Genomic DNA, 19,337 nt, shown 5'->3' with positions numbered 1-19,337 from the left:
CACAATAATCACCATCATCATCTTCCCTTCCAGTTTGAGACACTCTTCCACTTTCCTGGGCTTGAAGGGTTCCAAAGCAGACTGGATTGGGATTAACAGATTTTTTTAGACCAGAAGAGACCATGGGCTCATCCTTTCCAAGGTCCTGCATAACACAGAGTTTCACACATGTGAAGCAGGAGCTAGAAAGAAAGTTAGGGAGCAATCAATTGGAAGAACTAAGCACAACCCGGTTATCTCCCCCATCCTGTTTTATCTCACAAGCCTCTGTATATTTTATTAAGGAGTCCTTTGGAGAAGGCAGTTCACTTTCCTTTAGGTTGGGAAGTATTTTCAGGTTCCTTCAAGAAAGAGATTAAGAATTGATTTGTCACTGGAGCAGGGTGCCTTTGAAAGTAGTTTCTTCAGACATAAATCATCCTTAATCATTTAATACTCTTTGACTCAACGGTAGCATTGCCATGTAGGTTTTCTAAACCTCCTTTTCTAACAAGCCATTTCACTCAGGAGAGAAGTTAACAGGAAACTTGACAGAGATTCAATACTTGCTGGACCAAAGCAACGGGGCACTTTTCAGATCTCTTCTTAGTCTTGGTTTAATATTACTTGATATAATCAATCTCACGATTTTTAAGACTTTAACATGTTTTGGGATGGACTGTGCAAACTATAATCAGATATATTTTTCACTTCCTGTCCTAAACTGTTACAAAGCGGTACTGTGCGACATTAATCAGCTGCCACATTCCACCTCAGTGGTGGCTGCATTTTTGTGGTGGGTGAAGGATTCCTTCTGAATTCTCATGAAAGCAAGGTCTCATAGCAGTGACTCTAGCCAGCCATGTTACTATCAGAAAATGGTTGAAGCTTCTTCATATAGCTCCGCCAATTCATCTCATATCTAACTTAGAGTACTGGGCTCAGTTCTTGATAAAGACAGAAGTCTACTAGGGACAAAATTGGGTCTACTAATGCCATGCCTTCCATCTCTGAACCAAGGCAGGAGTTGAACCTAGGTCTTCTGAGATGAAAGGCCGAATGCAGACACCAAAATTCAGGATCCATGTCCAGAACTTGCTTCAGATTAGTGGCACCACTGTCCAGGGACTATACAGCTCCCTCTTCTACTTGGTAAGAAAACAGCAGAGGTCCCAGATGTCTGAAAACATAATTTTTTTCATTTATGTCTCTAATTCGTCCACTCATTGACATTATTTTAGACACGTGTCCAGCTGCCAACTGGCATTCATAAAACCCTTCCAACTTCTTATATCCCACATCCCCCAGACAGTTAACATTTTTTATGTCCCTTACTCTTTCTCCCTTGGGTCCCAGGAAGCCACGATCACCCTGAAACAAAAAGGACAATGAAAGGCTTTTCCTCTACCGTTGGCACATCACTCAGTACACCCATCTGTTTAAGAACTGCTCTTGTTTATAACTATAGCAACCTATGCTCAGAGAATGCAATTCAGCTGAGCGTCTCGAATCGCTTTGCAATGACTAACTCATCACACAAAGTTGCATCTAACGTAAGTATCGCTATCCCAATTTTATAGCTGGGGAAACCGAGGCCCAGAGGACTTAGGTGACTTGCAGAACAGCAGGAACCAAACCCACAAGCATTGATCCTCAGTCCCTTGGTCAAGCCCCTAGACAAAGCCTTTGCTATACAACACTCTCCTTTGTGTTTGGGGTTTTCCTAGGATTCCAAATGCTATACAGGGGGTGTCCTTCTCATCAGATGTCTGTAAACAGGCATTGATAATCCCCCAAAAGGCAGACTCCTGGGACTCCTCATTGTCTGGCAGGAAGAATAATCCACTCTATGCTTTGCCCCTAAATACCACCTTACATTCTCAAAGCGCTGTACAAACATCAACCGGTTTCCCCATTGTCTACAGCGTCACAAGGCAGCTCAGTGTTATTTTCCCCATCTCACATATAGGGATTGGCCCTCATCTACACAACACAATGGCTGGATTTAAGGTGGTTGTGAATGGTTTTGTTCTTGTTTGCGTTAGAGACCGGTATTTTAGCCTGGGTAGCTCCCACGGCTCTCGCCCAAGAATCTGACCCCGGAAACCAGAGCAAAGGGAGAGTGAATGATGTGTGGGTGGAGACTGGCTGAAATGTGCTTAGGAACATATGTCCTCAGCAATGGGGTTCATTGCTCAGGGCGCTGGGGAACACGGGAGATCTGCCTGGCTGAGGTGACCATCCAGGTGCTGCAGAAAGTCCAGCTAAGACGCCTGCTGCTTACTCTTTCTCCTTTCGTTCCAGGCAGACCTTTCGGACCCTGCAAACACATGAAACAGCATGTCAGAACGAACAGCTGGTGGTGGCAACCTCCTTGGGAGAGGGCAGAGCTCTGGGGGCAGGACGAGCGCTGCACAGAGGGTTTGAGTCGCCTCTCACTCCCGTCAGGGTGACTTGGTAGAACGGCTCTGCTGCCAAAGGCAGCAGAAGAGGAGACTCAGGCCCCGATTGTGGCAAGTGACCGGATCCCTAAAAGGACTCTGGCCCATCTCCTCATGCGCACGGGGCAAAGCGATCTATCTGTCTGAGATACTGATACAGCCCCTCGTGTCTGGGAGCCTCACGCTCTGTAACGTATTGATCTTCACAGCACCCTGGTGAGACGGGGACGTGCGGTTACCGCGTGTCATAGGGCAGGGGAAGTTAGGCATCTACACGCCTTTGAGGATCTGGAACCTAAGCACCTGGCCCTATGTCACACAGGAAGCTTGCAGCAAAGCAAGCAATTGAACGTTGGAATCCCAGATGAGCACCTAACTACTGAGCATCCCAACCCCCCGCTGTGCTCTGGAACAGGTGAATAAAGACTTGCACTTTTCTGACTTCCCCCATTTAGCTCTTTTCCTTCCTTTGGAGCTGCTGATTCTCAAAGTGGTGCAGAAGGAGAACTGTAGCTTCTCCATTTATAACCATCCTTCTTCTCCTAATGGATGTATTCAATCCCTCCTGGGAACACTGCAGAAGAAGCAGTGTGAGACCCACTCTAGAGTCACCAGTGGCTCTATTCCATCCTACCCTCCGGCTCTACTGAACCTGGAGGCAGGCTTCCATGGTGTTCAGCATGTAGGCTTTGAACTACATCATGACAAAATCGTCTGCACTAACGTCGCGTTTGGCATCCAAAGATCTCAAAGAGCTTCCCAAAGCTGGGGAAGGATCATTATTCCCATTTTACAGATGGGGGGGGAAAGGGGGCCCAGACATTTTAAACGAATTGCACAAGGGTATGACGAGGTTACCTACGATGGCATGAAGCTGACCTGCAACCGGTAGCAGCAAATATCTCCAGAGATGGGACATGAAATGGGGACGGCTCTGAGCTACTCCAAAAAATTCCTTCCCAGGTGTCTGGTTGGTGGGTCTTGCCCACATGCTCAGGGTCTAACTGATCGCCAGATTTGGGGTCGGAAAGGAATTTTCCTCCAGGTCAGATCGGCAGAGACCCTGGGGGGATTTCGCCTTCTTCTGGCAGCCTGGGGCACTTGCAGATTTAAATAATGTAAATGGTGGATTCTCTGTAACAAAGTCTTTAAACCATGATTTGAGGACTTCAGTAACTCAGCCAGAGGTTAGGGATCTGCTACAGTACTGGGTGGGTGAAGGTCTGTGGCCTGCCACATGCAGGAGGTCAGACTCGGTGATCAGGATGGTCCCTTTTGACCTTAAAGTCTATGAGGGCACACAGAGCAGAAGAACAGGGAATGGAACTCAAGACTCCAGACTCCACCCCGCTGCTTTAACCACTAGCTTATTCTGCCTTAATAATGCAAGAGGGGCTCTCACCGTGCACTGCATTTAAGGATGAGATTTACCACCAGGCCTTGCAATACAATAATCTCTGGGTTTCCACAACTGTCACTATTTCCCGTCGAATTCCATCTACTTCTTCTTTATTCCCATCTGCGTGTCCTACTACCTGGAACCTGGTGTTGCTACTGCCGTACCTAGTTGGGGATTTTTGGCCCGTAACTCACTCCTCTGGGAACACAGTGCAAGAGTTCGTACGGACTCAGAGCTCCATGAGGTCATGCAGGGAAAGGGATGCAGGGAGACGGAGCTGCATGCTGAATTAAAAAGCCATTTGTGGATGGGCCATGCTGAATGGGCAAGGAATGCAAATCAGTTACACTCAGTGTTGTGGCCCATGTTTTCAAATCCACCTATAGGATCTCGACACTCAACTCCCATTAAAATCAGTGGGAAGTGGGCACCCATCCCTATGTGGCTTTGAAAACCTCATCCTATAGCAGCATCCACAGCTAGGGCTTCTCGCCAGCCAGTCTTGGGCCTGGTGCCACAAAACCATCCTCATACACTTCAGGGGCTGGATCACTCGATAACTGCCCTGTTCTGTTCACTCCCTCTGAAGCATCTGGCACCGGCCACTGTCAGAAGACGGGATACTGGGCTAGAGGGACCACTGGTCTGACCCTCTAAGGCCGTTCTTTTAGAATCATAGAATCATAGAATATCAGGGTTGGAAGGGACCTCAGTAGGTCATCTAGTCCAACCCCCTGCTCAAAAGCAGGACCCATCCCCAATTAAATCATCCCAGCCAGGGCTTTGTCAAGCCTGACCTTAAAAACTTCTAAGGAAGGAGATTCCACCACCTCCCTAGGCAACGCATTCCAGTGTTTCACCACCCTTTGGCCTTTAGTTCTTACTGACTTACCATCATGCCAATGGGGCCTCGGACTCCTGCAATGCCCTCCTCCCCCTGTTAGCAAAGAGAGATTTAGTTTCATTACTGTGTCTACAATCAACGAAGCATGGATAATACACACAAGCCCCATCCTGCGAGCCCTGGGTGCGTGGTGCTCCCACTGAAGTCAATGGATGACCTGTGCATAGAGGCCCATAGTGCCCAGTTCCCCTGCTGTAAGTGGAGAACGGCAACCTGGACAGCTTCAAAGTCATCGCAAAGCTGCGCTTACAGCTGTTCGGTGCGTGCGTAGGCACCGGGAGGCAAGACAGTCCCTGCCTGGTGGGGTAGGGCCTAGCGGACGACCGACAGAAAAGGTTGGGGGTAGGGAACGATCTTCTCAGCTCCCTGAGAAGGGGTCAGATGCGTTTCTATTGCGTCATTCTGTGCAAGCAAAGGGGCAAGTTCTGTCTGCATGAACTTCAAGGAGACCAGGTACCGTAAATAAGGCAGCCCAGAATTTGGCCTGGAATGCACATCATTGCTCTGTCCCCTTTACATTTGTGGATAGCAATTGTTTGCCTGTTATTTTCCTATCCCTTTACAAAATGTGTGTACATGGAGCCTTCCTATGAAGTGTAACCCATGTGCCTATACCCATCTATAACACACGCCCCATATCTCTAACCTGCTTACACCACCTATTACTCATGTATTAACCCTTCAGAAATCTTCATATGCACTATAGCCTTGCCGGCTAATTCATCGAGTACATTTTGGCCTTACAAGCTAAATCCTGGAAGATTTGTCTGACGGCAAGTGCCAAACATTTATACAGACCTAAGTACACCCCAGGAAGCCAGGTTCTCATCTCAGTTACACTAGTGTAAACCCAACGTCATGCCAGAGAATCCAGTGATTCACTCCAGATTTACACAACAGTACTAGAAGCAGAATTAGCTCCTCATTGTTTCATTACCTCCTCCCCGCCCACACTCAAAAAAAAAAAAACCCTTAGCAAGATTTACACTAGACCTTACACAGTTGTTGACATTCTCAGGCGCTTCGCAGGTGCCTATTTGAACAGCTCTCCTGGCAGCTGGTGGGTTTGTATAAACGTCTTACATGATAAAGTCAGTTTATTCATAGAACAGCCACAGAGGAAGCAGCATATAAAGATGTCTTCTCTGATCTAGCTGCATGAGGGTTTGCATCCCGCCCCGGTACTGCACTCTGGGGGGGTGTTACTTTGCCTAAGCAGCTCAGCTCTCACTATTCAAATGTACCAATAAGATGTTTATTTTTTATCAGTAATTATTTATACGACACTAGTACCTACAGGCCCCCCTCCAGGATCGGGCCTCTTCATGGTCGGCACTTTACAGACACGTACGTTCGTTTGTTAAACTTTGCGTACATTTTATTCCTAGGGCAGAGGGGAATTCATGCTTAATTATTTTAATTAATTTTAAATGAACAGAAAGATCTGGGAGGCCAGGCTGGCTGGACAGCCGCATGTTTAGAGCAGTGGAGATGAGGAGTAAACCCACAGAAGGCAATGGAGCTACGTGAGTGTAAGCGTAGGTCTACACAGCAGGAGCTGTGCACCAGGCTAGCCTACCTGAGCTAGCCTGAATGCAGGTAATGTTAGCAGTGAAGTGTGGGCTAGCAAGCCAAGAACGTACCCAGGGTCTATGCCAGGCTTATACTGCCCGAGCTGCTCTGTCTTCACTGTTGCTTTTACCCCACTAGCTTGGCTTGAAGGTAGCTCAGGGGTAGGGTAGCCTGTGCTTGGCTTTTGCTCTGCAGAGTCATACCCTCCGTGAGATCAGCATCAGGCCCTCAGCCCCCCTTACGTTCACTTACTGAGGTGTGGCTTCCACCTGTGCCACTGGGGGGCAGGGTGGGGTGGCTGAGTGCATAGGGGCAGGACAGGAGACCCTGGTCTGGTGGCTCAGAGAGAGACCTAACCAGTCAGTGTAATTCCCATGACGCCTCATTTGCAGCATGGGAGAATCACCTGTGGGGCAGATCAGTCGTGGTGGGAGGGAGCATTAGCTTCATGCCAACTCCACAGAGGCACAGGTGTGTGCTATGGAGCGGACAGAGCCCGTCGCCTCTGAGCATGGCCAGATTTGGTCTCAGTAAAAATTCAAGGGGATTCGGGGTCAGCACCTGAAGGGGCTTTTGATACGAGTGATCATTGCATGATAACACCTTTAGCATGTTCAGACAGACACTGCAATGAGAGAACCGAATGGAGCCTGGCATGATAATGGAACGACCTACCCCGGGGCCAGGCAGTCCACGGGGACCTCTCGCACCTGCCACGCCGAGGCCGATCTCCCCCTGCGCAACAGAAAGGAACACAAAGGGGTCATTTCAGGGACACAGCTGCACATTTCTCCTCTCTGTGCCAGAGCCCTCTATTATTATGTCGGGCAGGAGGCAAAGCCCCCGGAAATCAATGGGCGTTTTGCCATTAATTCCAGCGGGTGTGGGCTCAATCCCTTGTATTGCAGAGCCCACAACGGCCGGGCCCAAACCACGCTGATCCCCCTGTTATTGCTTTAGTGCCAACAGCAGGAGATCTGCCTCACAGGTAGGTGACAAATCACAGCCCCTGCCCGGCGGGGCCCACTATTTAAGAGGGCAACATCAAAGGGCACGTCTACACTGCATAGTTAACCCAGGCTCTTATCCACTGTTAACCACACACACCCCTACAGTCCGCACAGAGAAACCTCGGATCTGGGTTTGGAGGAGGCTTAAGCCAGGGCCACCTTCCCCAGTTGGAACTCGGGCTGGAACTCGCCCACTTTGACGCGAGGACACAGGCTAAACCACTTGAGTGGTGACAGTCCCTTGCCACAGTTTCCCCTGAAGGACAGAGAAGTTCTTCTGCAATTGACCAGGAAAGAATCCTAGAGCATCACAGCACAAAGAAGCGTGGGATATGCCCCCGGTACAAATGGGCAAGCGCAGACAGCATGAGGACACAGCTGGGCTCGCTCTGCTCCAGGGCTGGGACGGGAGCTGCAGCCCCTGACACGGAGCCTGTTGGCCCATGAGGCCCTGGCTGAGCAGGGGCTGGTGTGGGTTGATGACTCGGTGCCTCTCCCTGCTCCTGCCTGCGGTAACTGGACTTTTGGTGTCCGGTCAGTGCATCTGACCAGACACTGTACAGGTCCCCTTTTGAACAGACTTTCTAGTCACCAGGCTACCCTCAGCAGGTGGGGATGTGGATGGGGTCAGGCATGGCTTCCAGCTGTTTGGGGTGAGACAGGAGGCAGCGAGAAGTCACTGTGTTTCCTTTCAGTCCTCCTCAGAGTGCAATTCCCACCCCTCCATCCCTGCCCAGAGCTTTGGGCTGAGGCTACCATTTTGGGATTCATACTGGCGTCGTCTTTGTCTTTCCCGCCATCCACAGCTCACCTTGTTGCCATTGGTCCCGGGCAGCCCTCGAATCCCCTGTGGACCAAGGAGACACACATTTGGTTTGCAACACCTCTGATGCACCGTGCCCCAAGGAGCGGAGCCGGCGAGCGGCAGGCAGGTTGTAATACACCCAGTAAAAGGAATTCAGTGCGGGTGAAAAGAACTGGGCTGAGAGCCAGAGAACAAAGCCTGCCCTCCCTCCATGGGACAGATACAGCCTGGGTGCCAGCAGCACCAACTTCCCTGTCGTGATCCCTCTGCCCTTGGGCCTCACTCCTGACCCGAGGCCAAATCTGCATGTGGAAGGATCCAGGCACCGTCCCATCCCAGCCCCTGTGTAGGACACCCCCTCACAGTCTGGGGTCTGTGCACGAAGGATCTGTGTTTGTACAGCAGCTAGCCCGAAGGGAGCCTGGTCCATGACTGGGGAACGCACATAATATACAATAACACGGGTACACGTAGCTCATTCAAAGAATGCAACAGTGAAAAATAACCAAAGGTCACCTGTTTTCCCGGGGGCCCGGGAGGTCCTGCTGGCCCAGTGGATCCATTCCTGCCTCTCTTACCACGTTCCCCCTTTGAACAGAAAAACCATTAAGAGGGAGATAACTTTGATGGCAAGTTGCTCTTTGCCCCCAAATGTACTCAAAGGGGCCTCCCCTCAGAGGGGTGGGTCCCCCCCTACAGTTTCCCCATAGACGGCCAGCAAGAGGGACCTGGGCAGTAAATGGCCTAGACAGTAGAAGAATCTTACAATGGTCATAAGGCAACTGGGCAGGGGGTTGGGTTAATAGAGGGGGTGGCAGAGGAATGGCCTCCACCTCCCCAGATCGCACTGAGCAACTCTGGGCGTTTGTAGGAATTAAAAACAAAATCCCTTTGGGCCCAGAGGGTGGCTGGCTCTGTAGACAGATCTGGAGATCCATCCAAGGGAGAAAGCTTGTTTGGGCAATGTCAGAGATAGGCTACTGAGCTAGGTGGAGCGTGGGTCTGATGCAGTCTGACCATCCCTGGGTTCGACTGTTGAGTAGGTCATTTGAGATTCTCCAGGGTGCTACCATCTGCACAAGCTGACAGAGACAAGGTGCTCTAGCTCACAGACCAGGTCTGGGCTTGATGCTGGAATCTCGAGGGTGAGGTTCTCCAGCCTGTGTCACACAGGGGGTCAGCTTCGATGGTCCCCTGTGGCTTCACAGCCTCAGAGAGTTAATAAACATGGGGAAGAGGGGGAAAGAGTGAACCACTGCTGGAGGGCAGGTGGGAACAGTGATTGGGCATCATGCAAGGGAGGCACTGCTTGGGAGGGGGCTACTGTTTGTTTTTCCTGGGCTGGACTGGCTGACGCGGTCTAACATTACAGACAGCAGCTTCCAAGCGCCCTAACGATTCAACGCCGGGGACTGCTCTCGGTGTCGCATGGAACAGCCGAGCAAAGGAACATCCCAATCCCAGCAGCGCCTGGCAAGGGTAAACTGTCCCCGTGCATCACGCTGTTGTTCGCTCACAACACGACAGCTTGCTCACCGCACTGAAACTGCTGTGCTTGTAACACTGAGTCTGGTTAGCCTGGAATCCAGCCTGTGTCAGGGTGACACAGCCATTTCCCGGGGAGGAAGGGCTTCGTGCTCCGGCAGCAGGACGTGTGCCGAGAACAGCTCTGCCTCCTGAATCTCCCAGGCACGATTTCAGCTGGCTATGGGGGAACGGTAGGGGCCCTTGGGACTGGTTGTCCCACGTTATGTGAGGTCCCTCCCACCACACGTCTTCTCACAGAGCCTCAGCATCTGTTCGCACCCTCGTGCCTTGCGATTGTGGGTACAATGCAGTCCTCTCTCGCCCCCACCACCACACTCGCTCTCTAGTGCCCAGGACACGTCACCTACCTTCTGCCCTGGCATGCCAGGTGGACCCGGGGCGCCTCTCTCTCCCGGCGATCCTGGAATGCCAGGGTTGCCACGAATACCCTGGATGCCCTGCACTCCCGGAGGTCCCGGGGCCCCGGGCTCCCCCTGTTGCAAAGCAATCGTGTGGCTGTAGTCACAACGCGAACAGTGGACTCCCCAGTAACACAGCTTATTGTAGCCATGACCAGCAGGCTACTCGCAAGGGGTTCTCAGCTCCCTTGTCATCTACTGCTCCTTCCAGATTTAACTGGCGAGTCCACTGAGTGCAAGGAAGGGCCTAATGACACTGGCTTGAGCCAGGCACAGGGCTGACAGGCACCTCTCTGTGCACTGCTGCCCTCGTGAGACCTGCAACACCCCCCACCGCCCCAGTCCTCGGCTCCCACACACCTCACACTCCCACCTCTGCCCTGCAGCAGCACCCCACCCTCCCAGCCACTGCAGCCCCGATGCTCCACACAGCTCTGCCAGAGCATCTTAACGCTGACCTGCGAGCTCACCTCTATTATTCCAGAAACAAAATGGCTCCACCAATGCCCCCAAATCCTGACATGCCTGCAGTGCCCCCTTTATGTCAGTCCTGGAATCTCACAAGTGCAGGCTGGCTAATAGGCTTCGCCCCGATTCTTCAGCATCGCGCTCTGGCAATGGTAAAATGACCCTGCATCTGCCCACCCCAAAGGAAAGGTCTGGTGTGAAACGGTGCCGTGCAGGAGACAGCTCCCTGGAGCTGTGCGTTTGGAACACATGGGTGGTCTTGCCCTCCAGAGCCTCGACTGGCTTCGGTAGCGCATCTTTGCAAGCCCCAGTGAGCCCCACGGACCCTTGGTGCCTGCCTGCATGGTAGTTGTGCTATCAGCAAGGGGCACAAAGAGAGAGCATGTTGGATGATGTGCAGACAAAGTGAGATCCTATATGCTTACCTTATGCCCAGGGGGCCCAGCCTGACCAGCGGGGCCTCTGAACCCAATTCCTGGTTCTCCCTGTAAAAAGAGACAAGGGGAGGAGATCAAGAACAATCAGAAACACACCACGTCCTCCATCGTGGGCCTGTCAAAATCATACTGGACACATCACTACGTGCTGCTCACTTCAGGCCCAATCCAACTCCTGCTGAAGTCAATACTCCAGGGACAGGAGCTACAGAACCCACCCAAGATGCTTGACAGATAGATGGATCTAAGGCTGCTTCATCCGCCATTGAGGGAGGAGAGTTATATGGCCCACTCCCGGAGGGAGAGAACTACAGAGAGAAGCTGAACAGCTCAATGCTGGAGAAAACACAAGAGACAGCGGCAGGCAGCAGCTGATCATCTACAGTGATTAGATCTAAAAACGCAGCATTACTGAACAAAGCCCTTTTGTGTACAGAGAAGAGCCAGGAAGGGACAGCACACATGAATTCTAATGGTGTAAGAACAGCAACCTAACCCTAATCCTAGGAGAGTCCTTGAGTATGGTGCCAAAGTCGCTTCTTACCTTTTGACCATTTTCTCCTCTGTCTCCTTTAGTGCCCTAGGAATGAAGAGAAAGTTACAGAGCCCGTGATCATGGCTGGGGAAGAGGGCTGGGAGAAATATGCCCTGCAGGGGATCAGGAACCAGGTCAGAGATTTCTGTGTAATCTGCAAGGGGCGCAGAGAATCTTTGACTGGTCATAACTATGGGCTAGAAACCGCTGCTTCCACTCACCACGAGGGCACAGGAAGCATGGTCGTGGGGGAAAAGGGACGGAGAGCACTAGCTGCATGATCCTAAGTGTATACAGATAAGCCATAGATCTTCCCTCCAGACTTACCCCTGGAATCACCAGCAGGTCCTAGGCAGATATGAACGAGTGGTTTTTAGGGACAGAATCACTGCTTTGGGGGTTAAAATCCAGGAGCTCTTGTCTGTAGGAAGCAGCTTCAAAGGAACTCTTAAGCACCAGGAACAAACAACGTTAGGCCAGCAGCCTGCTCTTCCGAATTCACTGTGGATCTGGTCAGTACTAGAGCTAGGCCTGAACTAAAGAGGGTCTGAATGACCCAAACACTGGGGGAATTTGGACCTGAGTTTTTATCTTTCCTATCGGCAAAACCCACAGGCTGGATCCCAGCAGTCAGACCATAAGAAACTTCTGATCTGGATCCAGATCCAGACTTTGCAGCTCAAGTTCTCTCCCGGCTCCCCCATCTCCCCTGGCAAGAAGACAACATCACCTCTTACAGATGCTCAGTCCTTCCTCATCTCCCTCACTACAGAGCATGCACATCACAGGCAGCTCTGCAGTGTGACCATTTAATGATGCAACCCCTCGAGCAAACCATTCTGATTCTTGCAGTTTCTTCCCTCCTCGCTCCCAAGACACTTTTACAGCGACATGCCTTCGACTGCACTTACTGCAGAATATGTAGAACTGGTGGCCCAGCCAGCTTTCCGATCATCATTATCCCAAAGGCATGCAGCCTCCTTGAGGACTGAATGCCAACCAGGTCGATCCCTAACTAGGTCCTTAAGGGGGTCTAGCTAGACGTTCAGTCTATGCTCACTGGCGACCTTATTGCGCCACCAAACTTTTAGCAATCTCATGATTGCTGGCCGTGTCGTGGCATTCCCATCCTGGTTTATGCATCAGCCCACTCACTGGATACACATGGCATGGCATAGACTCAGTGCAATCCACTTCAGTGGCCCTAGATGCTGGACACGTGGCTTAAAAGCCCTGTCTAGCACGGTCTTTCACCGACAGTTGGTGGGAACTGTTGTATGATCCCATGTACCTCCCGCTCTTCACCCTGGGTTCACACCAGCCCATCGTCTCTCCTGGTCTGCAGTGAGATTGCTGCAAGACTCTTTGTGCTGCTTCCCTGCCCTGACTGAGAAGCACGTTCCCCTCTCCTTCACATCCTGAAACATTTGAATATTTCCACCTTGTTTATTTCTCTATAGCAGGGGTGGGCAAACGACGGCCTGCGGGCTGCACCACTTGGCTCAGCCCCTCTCTGGCGCTCTGGCCGTGGCACAGGGTCAGGGGCCGTACCACACGGCTCCCAGAAGCTGGCATGGCCCTGCTCCGGTGCCTACGCGCTCCAATGGCCCCCTCCAGCGCTCCAATGGGAGCTGCAGAAGCGGTGCCTGCAGATGGGGCAGCGTGCAGAGCCGCCTGGCCGCGCCTCCGTGTAGGAGCCAGAGAAGGGACATACCACTGCTTCCGGGAGCTGCTTGAGGTAAACGCCACTCAGAACCTGCACCCCCTGAGCCTCTCCCCATGCTCCAACCCCCTGCCCCAGCCCTGATCCCCCTCCCACTCTCCAAACCCCTCAATCCCAGCCCGGAACACTCCCCTGCACCCCAAACCTCTCATCCCCAGCCCCACCCCAGAGCCCGCACCCCCAGCCGGAACCTGCATGCCTTCCCGCACCCTTGCCCCAGCCCTGATCCTCCTCCCTCCCTCCGAATCCCTCAGTCCCAGCCCAAAGCACCCTCCTACACTCCAAACTCCTCATCCCCAGCCCCACCCCAGAGCCCGCACCCCCTGCCACACCCCAACCCCAATTTTGTGAGCATTCATGGCCCACCATACAATTTCTATTCCCCGATGTGGCCCTCGGGCCAAAAAGTTTGCCCACCCCTCGTCTAGAGCAATCTGTGAAACAAAAAAGGCCACATCCCCTAGTACAATGCATTGCTACGAGCTCCTGGATCAGCACAGCAACAACCTCAGGGCATCCTGCTTGAGGTCTGCTGCTGAGCCGGACAGACTGGGCCCACGTCCCACTGCCTTGCACCTTCCACCGTCCTTTCCACGCGTGCAAAGAGGCTGTGAGACGCTCCCCATTCCGAGCTGGTAGCACTGCACCCCCGTTTTGCACAAACAGAAGGCCCAAGGCAGTAGGGAACTCAGGTCTGCAAGAGAAAGGGGCAGATGTATTCTTGGGCACTATCTATTGGCACTTGATCTTTAACGAATTACGTATGTGCCGACACAGACCACTCTCGTAGCAATTGGGGCCCCATTTAAATCTCCTGGACTCCAGATCCACCTAGGACTTCAGTTAGTAGGCGGCTGGCAATGGATAGCCAGGTCAGCCCCTTAGGGAGCCAGGGAGTCACTCCCTGTGTCAAAAATTGCTTCAACACACAAAACAATCGAAAGGTACCTTTTCTCCTTTGTCTCCTCTGGCTCCGGGAGATCCCTTTTCTCCCTATAAATCAAAAAGCTGCTGTTCACTCCTTTGTGCTAACCTCAGTGATTGACCAGAGCCCTGAATCTGTCAAGTTGATGCCGAGATACCACAGTGATGGGCACAATGGAAATACACAGAGTTAGAGTAGAGAGATGATGGAGGGGGCAGAGGTACGTTCGTTGTGGTGTGGGTGGGAACAAGGGAGATTGGCTGTTATTCTAACACAGGGAGAGGGGCCTATAGGGTAGAACTGGGTGAAATGTGATTTATTTCCCCCCACGAAGAAAATTTCAACCAAAAAACCCCAAATCCCTTCTCGTCTGAAATTTCCAAGGAAATTTTTGATTATTTGGTGGAAATTTGAGGCCGAAAAACACTGGCTGAAAACTGGAACTATTTGGAAATGTTGCCACAGTGCCTCATGGGAGCTGTAGTTTAGGGGCCTCTTCCATAGGCCGGGCTACGTCTCCTGAGGGGCAGCGCGAGAGCTCTGCCTGCTTCGTGCAGCAGCCCTCACTGGCTGCTCTTCCCCAGAGGGCAGGGAAGTGGGGGAGGCAGCCAATCAGAGGGCGTTTCCCCCAGGCAGGGCTGTAATTTGCATGAGGGCTGGTGCTCCTTCTGATGGCATCATCACGAGCTAAGCTCCAGTGATGATTTTCACCTGCTAGGATCTGCATTTGGGTTTCTCCTGCAAACACGGAGAGCAACACTAACAAATGAGGCACCGCTGCATCCCCTCACCTGCCACAATGACCCTGGGCCAGCCGAGGTTATGTCTACCCTACATTGTAAACCCGGGTCTGTGGGAGCTGAGTTTGTGCACTTGGTGTTTCCAAGCCTATGCCTGGGCATCCCCACTGCTTTGTGGCTTACTACTGCTGCACCTGGATCTCATAGCCATGCTGACACATCCAGACTGCACTACACAGATCTTCTGGCTCAGATCGGCATCCACAGTGCAAAATAACAGGGCTTGGAGCCAAGTCACAGAACCCAGGTCCTGAGTGCTGGTTGACCCAAGTCAGACTGATTTGTGTGTGGACGGAAGCAGGGCTTGGGCTCAAACCTGAGTCAAAGCCTGGGCTTAGTGTGCAGTGTAGCCATACACTTTGAACTTCCTGCACCTCAGCTGCCCATCTGTAAAATGGGGATAATACTACCTCCTTTCTCCCACTTTTCTCTGTATGATGTATTGAGACTTGAAACTCTTCATATGCATGTACAGCACCTTGCACAGGAGGCCCTTGATCTCAGCTGAGGCTTTTAGATGGTACCAAAATACAAATAATAAATAGCAAAAAGAGCCGACACCCCACTTTGCTCCAGTGTAAATGGCTTTACAAGACATAGGGCCATGGGGAGTCAGGCCCAATAGGCTGATGATTATTTGGGCTCTTAAAGGATTTAATTTGTCTTTAAGTAAAGGCTTTTCCACTCAGCTTTACAACGGAGCTCCAATTCTGTGGGGGTGGGGTGTTTGTTTGTTTGTTTGTTTTGTTAAAACATTAAAGAAAAACTCAGACCTTTTGACCTTGGAACGGCACCTGTTCTGGATCCACCGTGTCTGACTCCTGCTTCTGCAAAAAGAAAATAGAGCCCCCCCCCAGACACACACAATCGAAGAGGAGATTATGGATAGAATGATGAAGAACCAGCTGCATCTAACACGCACGGGGCTGTAGTAACAGCTCTATAAAATAAATATATCACCTTGATCCTCCTTGCGCCTTGAGGTCCTGGATAGGTCTTGAATTTAATAAAAAAGAAGAGGGGGTTTTGGGAGGAGAGCATATGATTGCATGCTAATATTTCGTACTTCAGAGATATTTCATCCATAAGACGTGGAAAAGAACTATTTGAACATGGAGGCACGTTATACCTCTCACGATCAATGCAACAATTCATTCTTACTGCATCCCGATGCCAACCGTGGTGAACTGGGTGCATGTAGTGGACAGGTTACATCTTAGCAGGAATCAGTGAACACTTATCTGGGGTCACTTAGCAGCAGCCTTATCCAATTGAACATAGGGGCAAATGACACAAAAAGGATTTCATTGGAGCTGTTCCAAAATTAGGCTGTGGGAACCGAGAGCAGAATGTAGCCTATTGTCTGATTTTTCAGTGTGATCAAGTGCAATGAAAAGGAAAACAAGTGAAACTTTAGGATAGACTCACAACAAACCTGGTTATCTGGAGTTCAGGTGGCTTCTGCTCCTCATGCACTTGAGGAATAAAAGATTTCAGAGCCCCAAACCCAATGGTTAGAAAGGTAGTAAATGCTCAGTTGAGGTCTCCACACCTCTCCCCATAAAGAATGTTGGCATTGCAAGACAAAATCCCAACAAGGAACGTACATAAAGCAGGAAATGCCCAGTTAAGATGCTCCTTCACACACAACTGTGTCATCTTAACTCTGCCCTCATAGGGATGGCAATAGGTTCATCACAGTATCTTGCTCCTCCTTAACAAAAAATAGTGCTCCTATTCATGCAGTCTGAGAGGACCCTCCACCAGACGAGCTGCAGAACCAGGGCCATAGTAGGGGAAACCTTTCTTGTTTAAAATAATCAATTTCCACTAAGATTTTTTTTAAAAAAAAATCATGGGAACATTTATATCAGTCTTAAGTTCTGTAAAAGTTTTTACCAAACCGACTTTTCAGGCCAAATGTGACCTGTCCCTTTAAAGTTTTCATCAAGCATTCTACTGGGGCCCATGTTTTGGCAAGCGAGCAGGTCAGAAATCATCAGAGAGAAATTTTTCCGACAGCGCAGGTTCCCTCTGACTGAGCTGCATGGTGCATTGTGAGAGTCACATGACTGAGGTCCATCATGGGTGATGTAGTTTGGCCAGGCAGCCCAGCCAATAAAGGAGAATAAGGGCATGTGGCATCCAAACTACAACTCCCATGAAGCACTGCGGCACCATAAGAAGATGCTGTCTAACATTGAACCAACTCAAAGTGAATCATTTTGACATTTTCCAAATAACACATTTTTTTCCACTACAAATTTGGATATCCAAACTCTTTGTCCCAATCTGGGATGAAACCAAAGGTAGAAATAGTGAGAGTTCCAGCCAAGGTGCTGGAACGGGGCGGCAGGGGGCCATGCCCCCCCACACACACTTTTTATCAGCCATAAGGGAGCGATGGGGTAGGGGGTGGAGAGGAGCGAGCACGGGTCAGGTCTTGGCAGGGAAGAGGTGGAGTGGGAGTGGGGCCTCGAGGGAAGGTGCGGTGTGAGGGCAGGGGCTTGTGGAAAAGGGTGGGGTAGGCGCGGGGCCTTGGGAGAAGGAGTGGTACAGGGGTGGGGCCTCAGAGGGAAGGGGCAGCAGGGGGGGCACAGTTCGGGCACCAGTGGCCCCCCCACTTTTAGGGACCTTCTGCCGCTCCCGATTTTTGCCCTGCTCTAATGCTGAAGAACTGTTTAGAGTGTTTCACATGTCCAATCTGACAGACGTAACCACAATAAAACAACTGTGTATAATTGGGGGGGGGTGTATATATACATTTTATAGATATATCTGTTGCACACGCAAAACCTCCCCAAAGCTGGTCATTGTGTTCCAGCAGTGATTAACGTTGGTTTCTCTTTTCCTCTTGTGTTCTTTAAGCATCATACCCTTCCCTTCCCCATCTCTCTTGGGAGGAGCACTTAGCCATACCAAAGGACACTGGCTTGGCGGCTGCTTGTTCGTATTACAGTAATACCTAGGGGTATTACTATTGTTAATGAGCGAGAAAGCAGCAAGGGCGGTTACCCCCCGTGTCTATCTCATACGCACGATCTCTGCAAACACTCCAGATATTCAGCCATTGCTTACCACATATCCAGCCGGGGACTTCTGAACTCCAGTGGGACCAGGTGAGTGAGCCTGTATAGGGACAACAAGGAGTTATCACCGCTTCCCTCCAAGCAGTGTTGATTGCTTTGCGTTCAGGCAAAACGGACTGAGGTGGCGGGAACAGGGGGCTTTACCATGTGCCTCTGTCGCTCAGCCGTTCTTCTGACTCTAACACGGCTTGTTAACTCCGGGCCGTCAACTGGATCTGCATTTTCCTGCTTGAAGGAAAACAGCATCCCTTAAAGCACCCAGATGCGTAAGTTGGATTATTATTTAATTTCACACCGTGCCATAGGTTTACTGCTACTTCAAAAAAGCCCACATGTTTCAATTGCCAGTGTTAATTGTCGGACTGTCATTGAACTGTCCAGGTGCGTCCATGTAGAATTCACCGGTGGCGTTGCTGAGGATACCAGGTACGTCCAGGAAGAATGCACCTACCTTTTGGGCTATTACATGTACCAACCATGTCTAGGTAACACACCACTGCAGTGATGCTCTGTGCACTAGCTGAGTCTAGGTACAGCACACCTGATGTGGTGCTCAGTGGACCCCTGAAATCACTGGAACATTAATGGCCAAAGGCAGCACCAAGAGACGAAAGGCCAGATGGGAATGGCTTAATCTGCAACTCACAGATGCTTGCAAAGCTTGTGTTTTGGGATGTTCTGACAGAGTACGTGTGAGATGTATAAGGTAGGAACTGTGCTAAGGGTCACCTTCCCTAGCAGTAAACACTCAATACTTGTAGGAGTTCCTCCATATTAATTGCACCCAATTATCTGCTCCTGCATTTTGAAAGTGAGAAAATTAGACGTTGCCAGACATTACTCCCCACGCCGCTCTCACGCACCATGAACCACCAGAACATGAAAACAAAGGAATTGAGTGATTCACGATTAAATAAACTCAACCCCAGTGGATCGTAGGTCTTTGTCTGTGGACGAGGACCCCATTTTTTAAACTCCCACCCGTGTGTTTTAACCACAAGCTCATTCTTCCTCTCAGACATAACTGCATGTTATGAAGCAAATAAGACCGGTTACTTTCACCTGGGATGCATGTACATCACTCACTGACTTTAATGAGACTCTCCATGGAATAAGGTGCTACTCGACATGACGAAGGAAATCAGAATCTAACCCATCGTGATAGAAATATCAGGCCTCAGAGAAAAAGAACGGTAGCATCAAAATATTGGGACCAAGCCCCACAGTGGTTTCTGTCGGCTATTTACAATGTTTTGAAAGTGATTTGTCACAGGAAGTGTGGATGAAATTGACCCCATGCAGAT

General features: G+C 50.7%; 1 protein-coding gene across 1 annotated transcript in view; it reads right to left on the bottom strand.

Annotated features, from left to right (window-relative positions):
- Positions 1–19,337, bottom strand: part of LOC125636600 (uncharacterized) — a 115,563-nt gene that overhangs the window by 49,417 nt on the left and 46,809 nt on the right. The window contains exons 25-36 of the mRNA XM_075126911.1: positions 18,178–18,258; positions 18,023–18,073; positions 14,168–14,212; positions 11,506–11,541; positions 10,950–11,009; positions 10,006–10,131; positions 8,627–8,698; positions 8,117–8,152; positions 6,971–7,030; positions 4,712–4,756; positions 2,264–2,299; positions 1,315–1,350 (exon numbers count right to left, since the gene is read on the bottom strand). Of these exons, the coding sequence (XP_074983012.1) occupies positions 1,315–1,350; positions 2,264–2,299; positions 4,712–4,756; positions 6,971–7,030; positions 8,117–8,152; positions 8,627–8,698; positions 10,006–10,131; positions 10,950–11,009; positions 11,506–11,541; positions 14,168–14,212; positions 18,023–18,073; positions 18,178–18,258 (684 nt within the window). The remainder of the gene's footprint in view (positions 1–1,314; positions 1,351–2,263; positions 2,300–4,711; positions 4,757–6,970; positions 7,031–8,116; positions 8,153–8,626; positions 8,699–10,005; positions 10,132–10,949; positions 11,010–11,505; positions 11,542–14,167; positions 14,213–18,022; positions 18,074–18,177; positions 18,259–19,337) is intronic.

Source organism: Caretta caretta, chromosome 1 (assembly GCF_965140235.1).
Source record: "Caretta caretta isolate rCarCar2 chromosome 1, rCarCar1.hap1, whole genome shotgun sequence".
Lineage (NCBI taxonomy): Eukaryota > Metazoa > Chordata > Testudines > Cheloniidae > Caretta > Caretta caretta.
The sequence above is the reverse complement of the archived record's forward strand: the minus strand, read 5'-3'. Positions and strand labels throughout refer to the sequence as shown.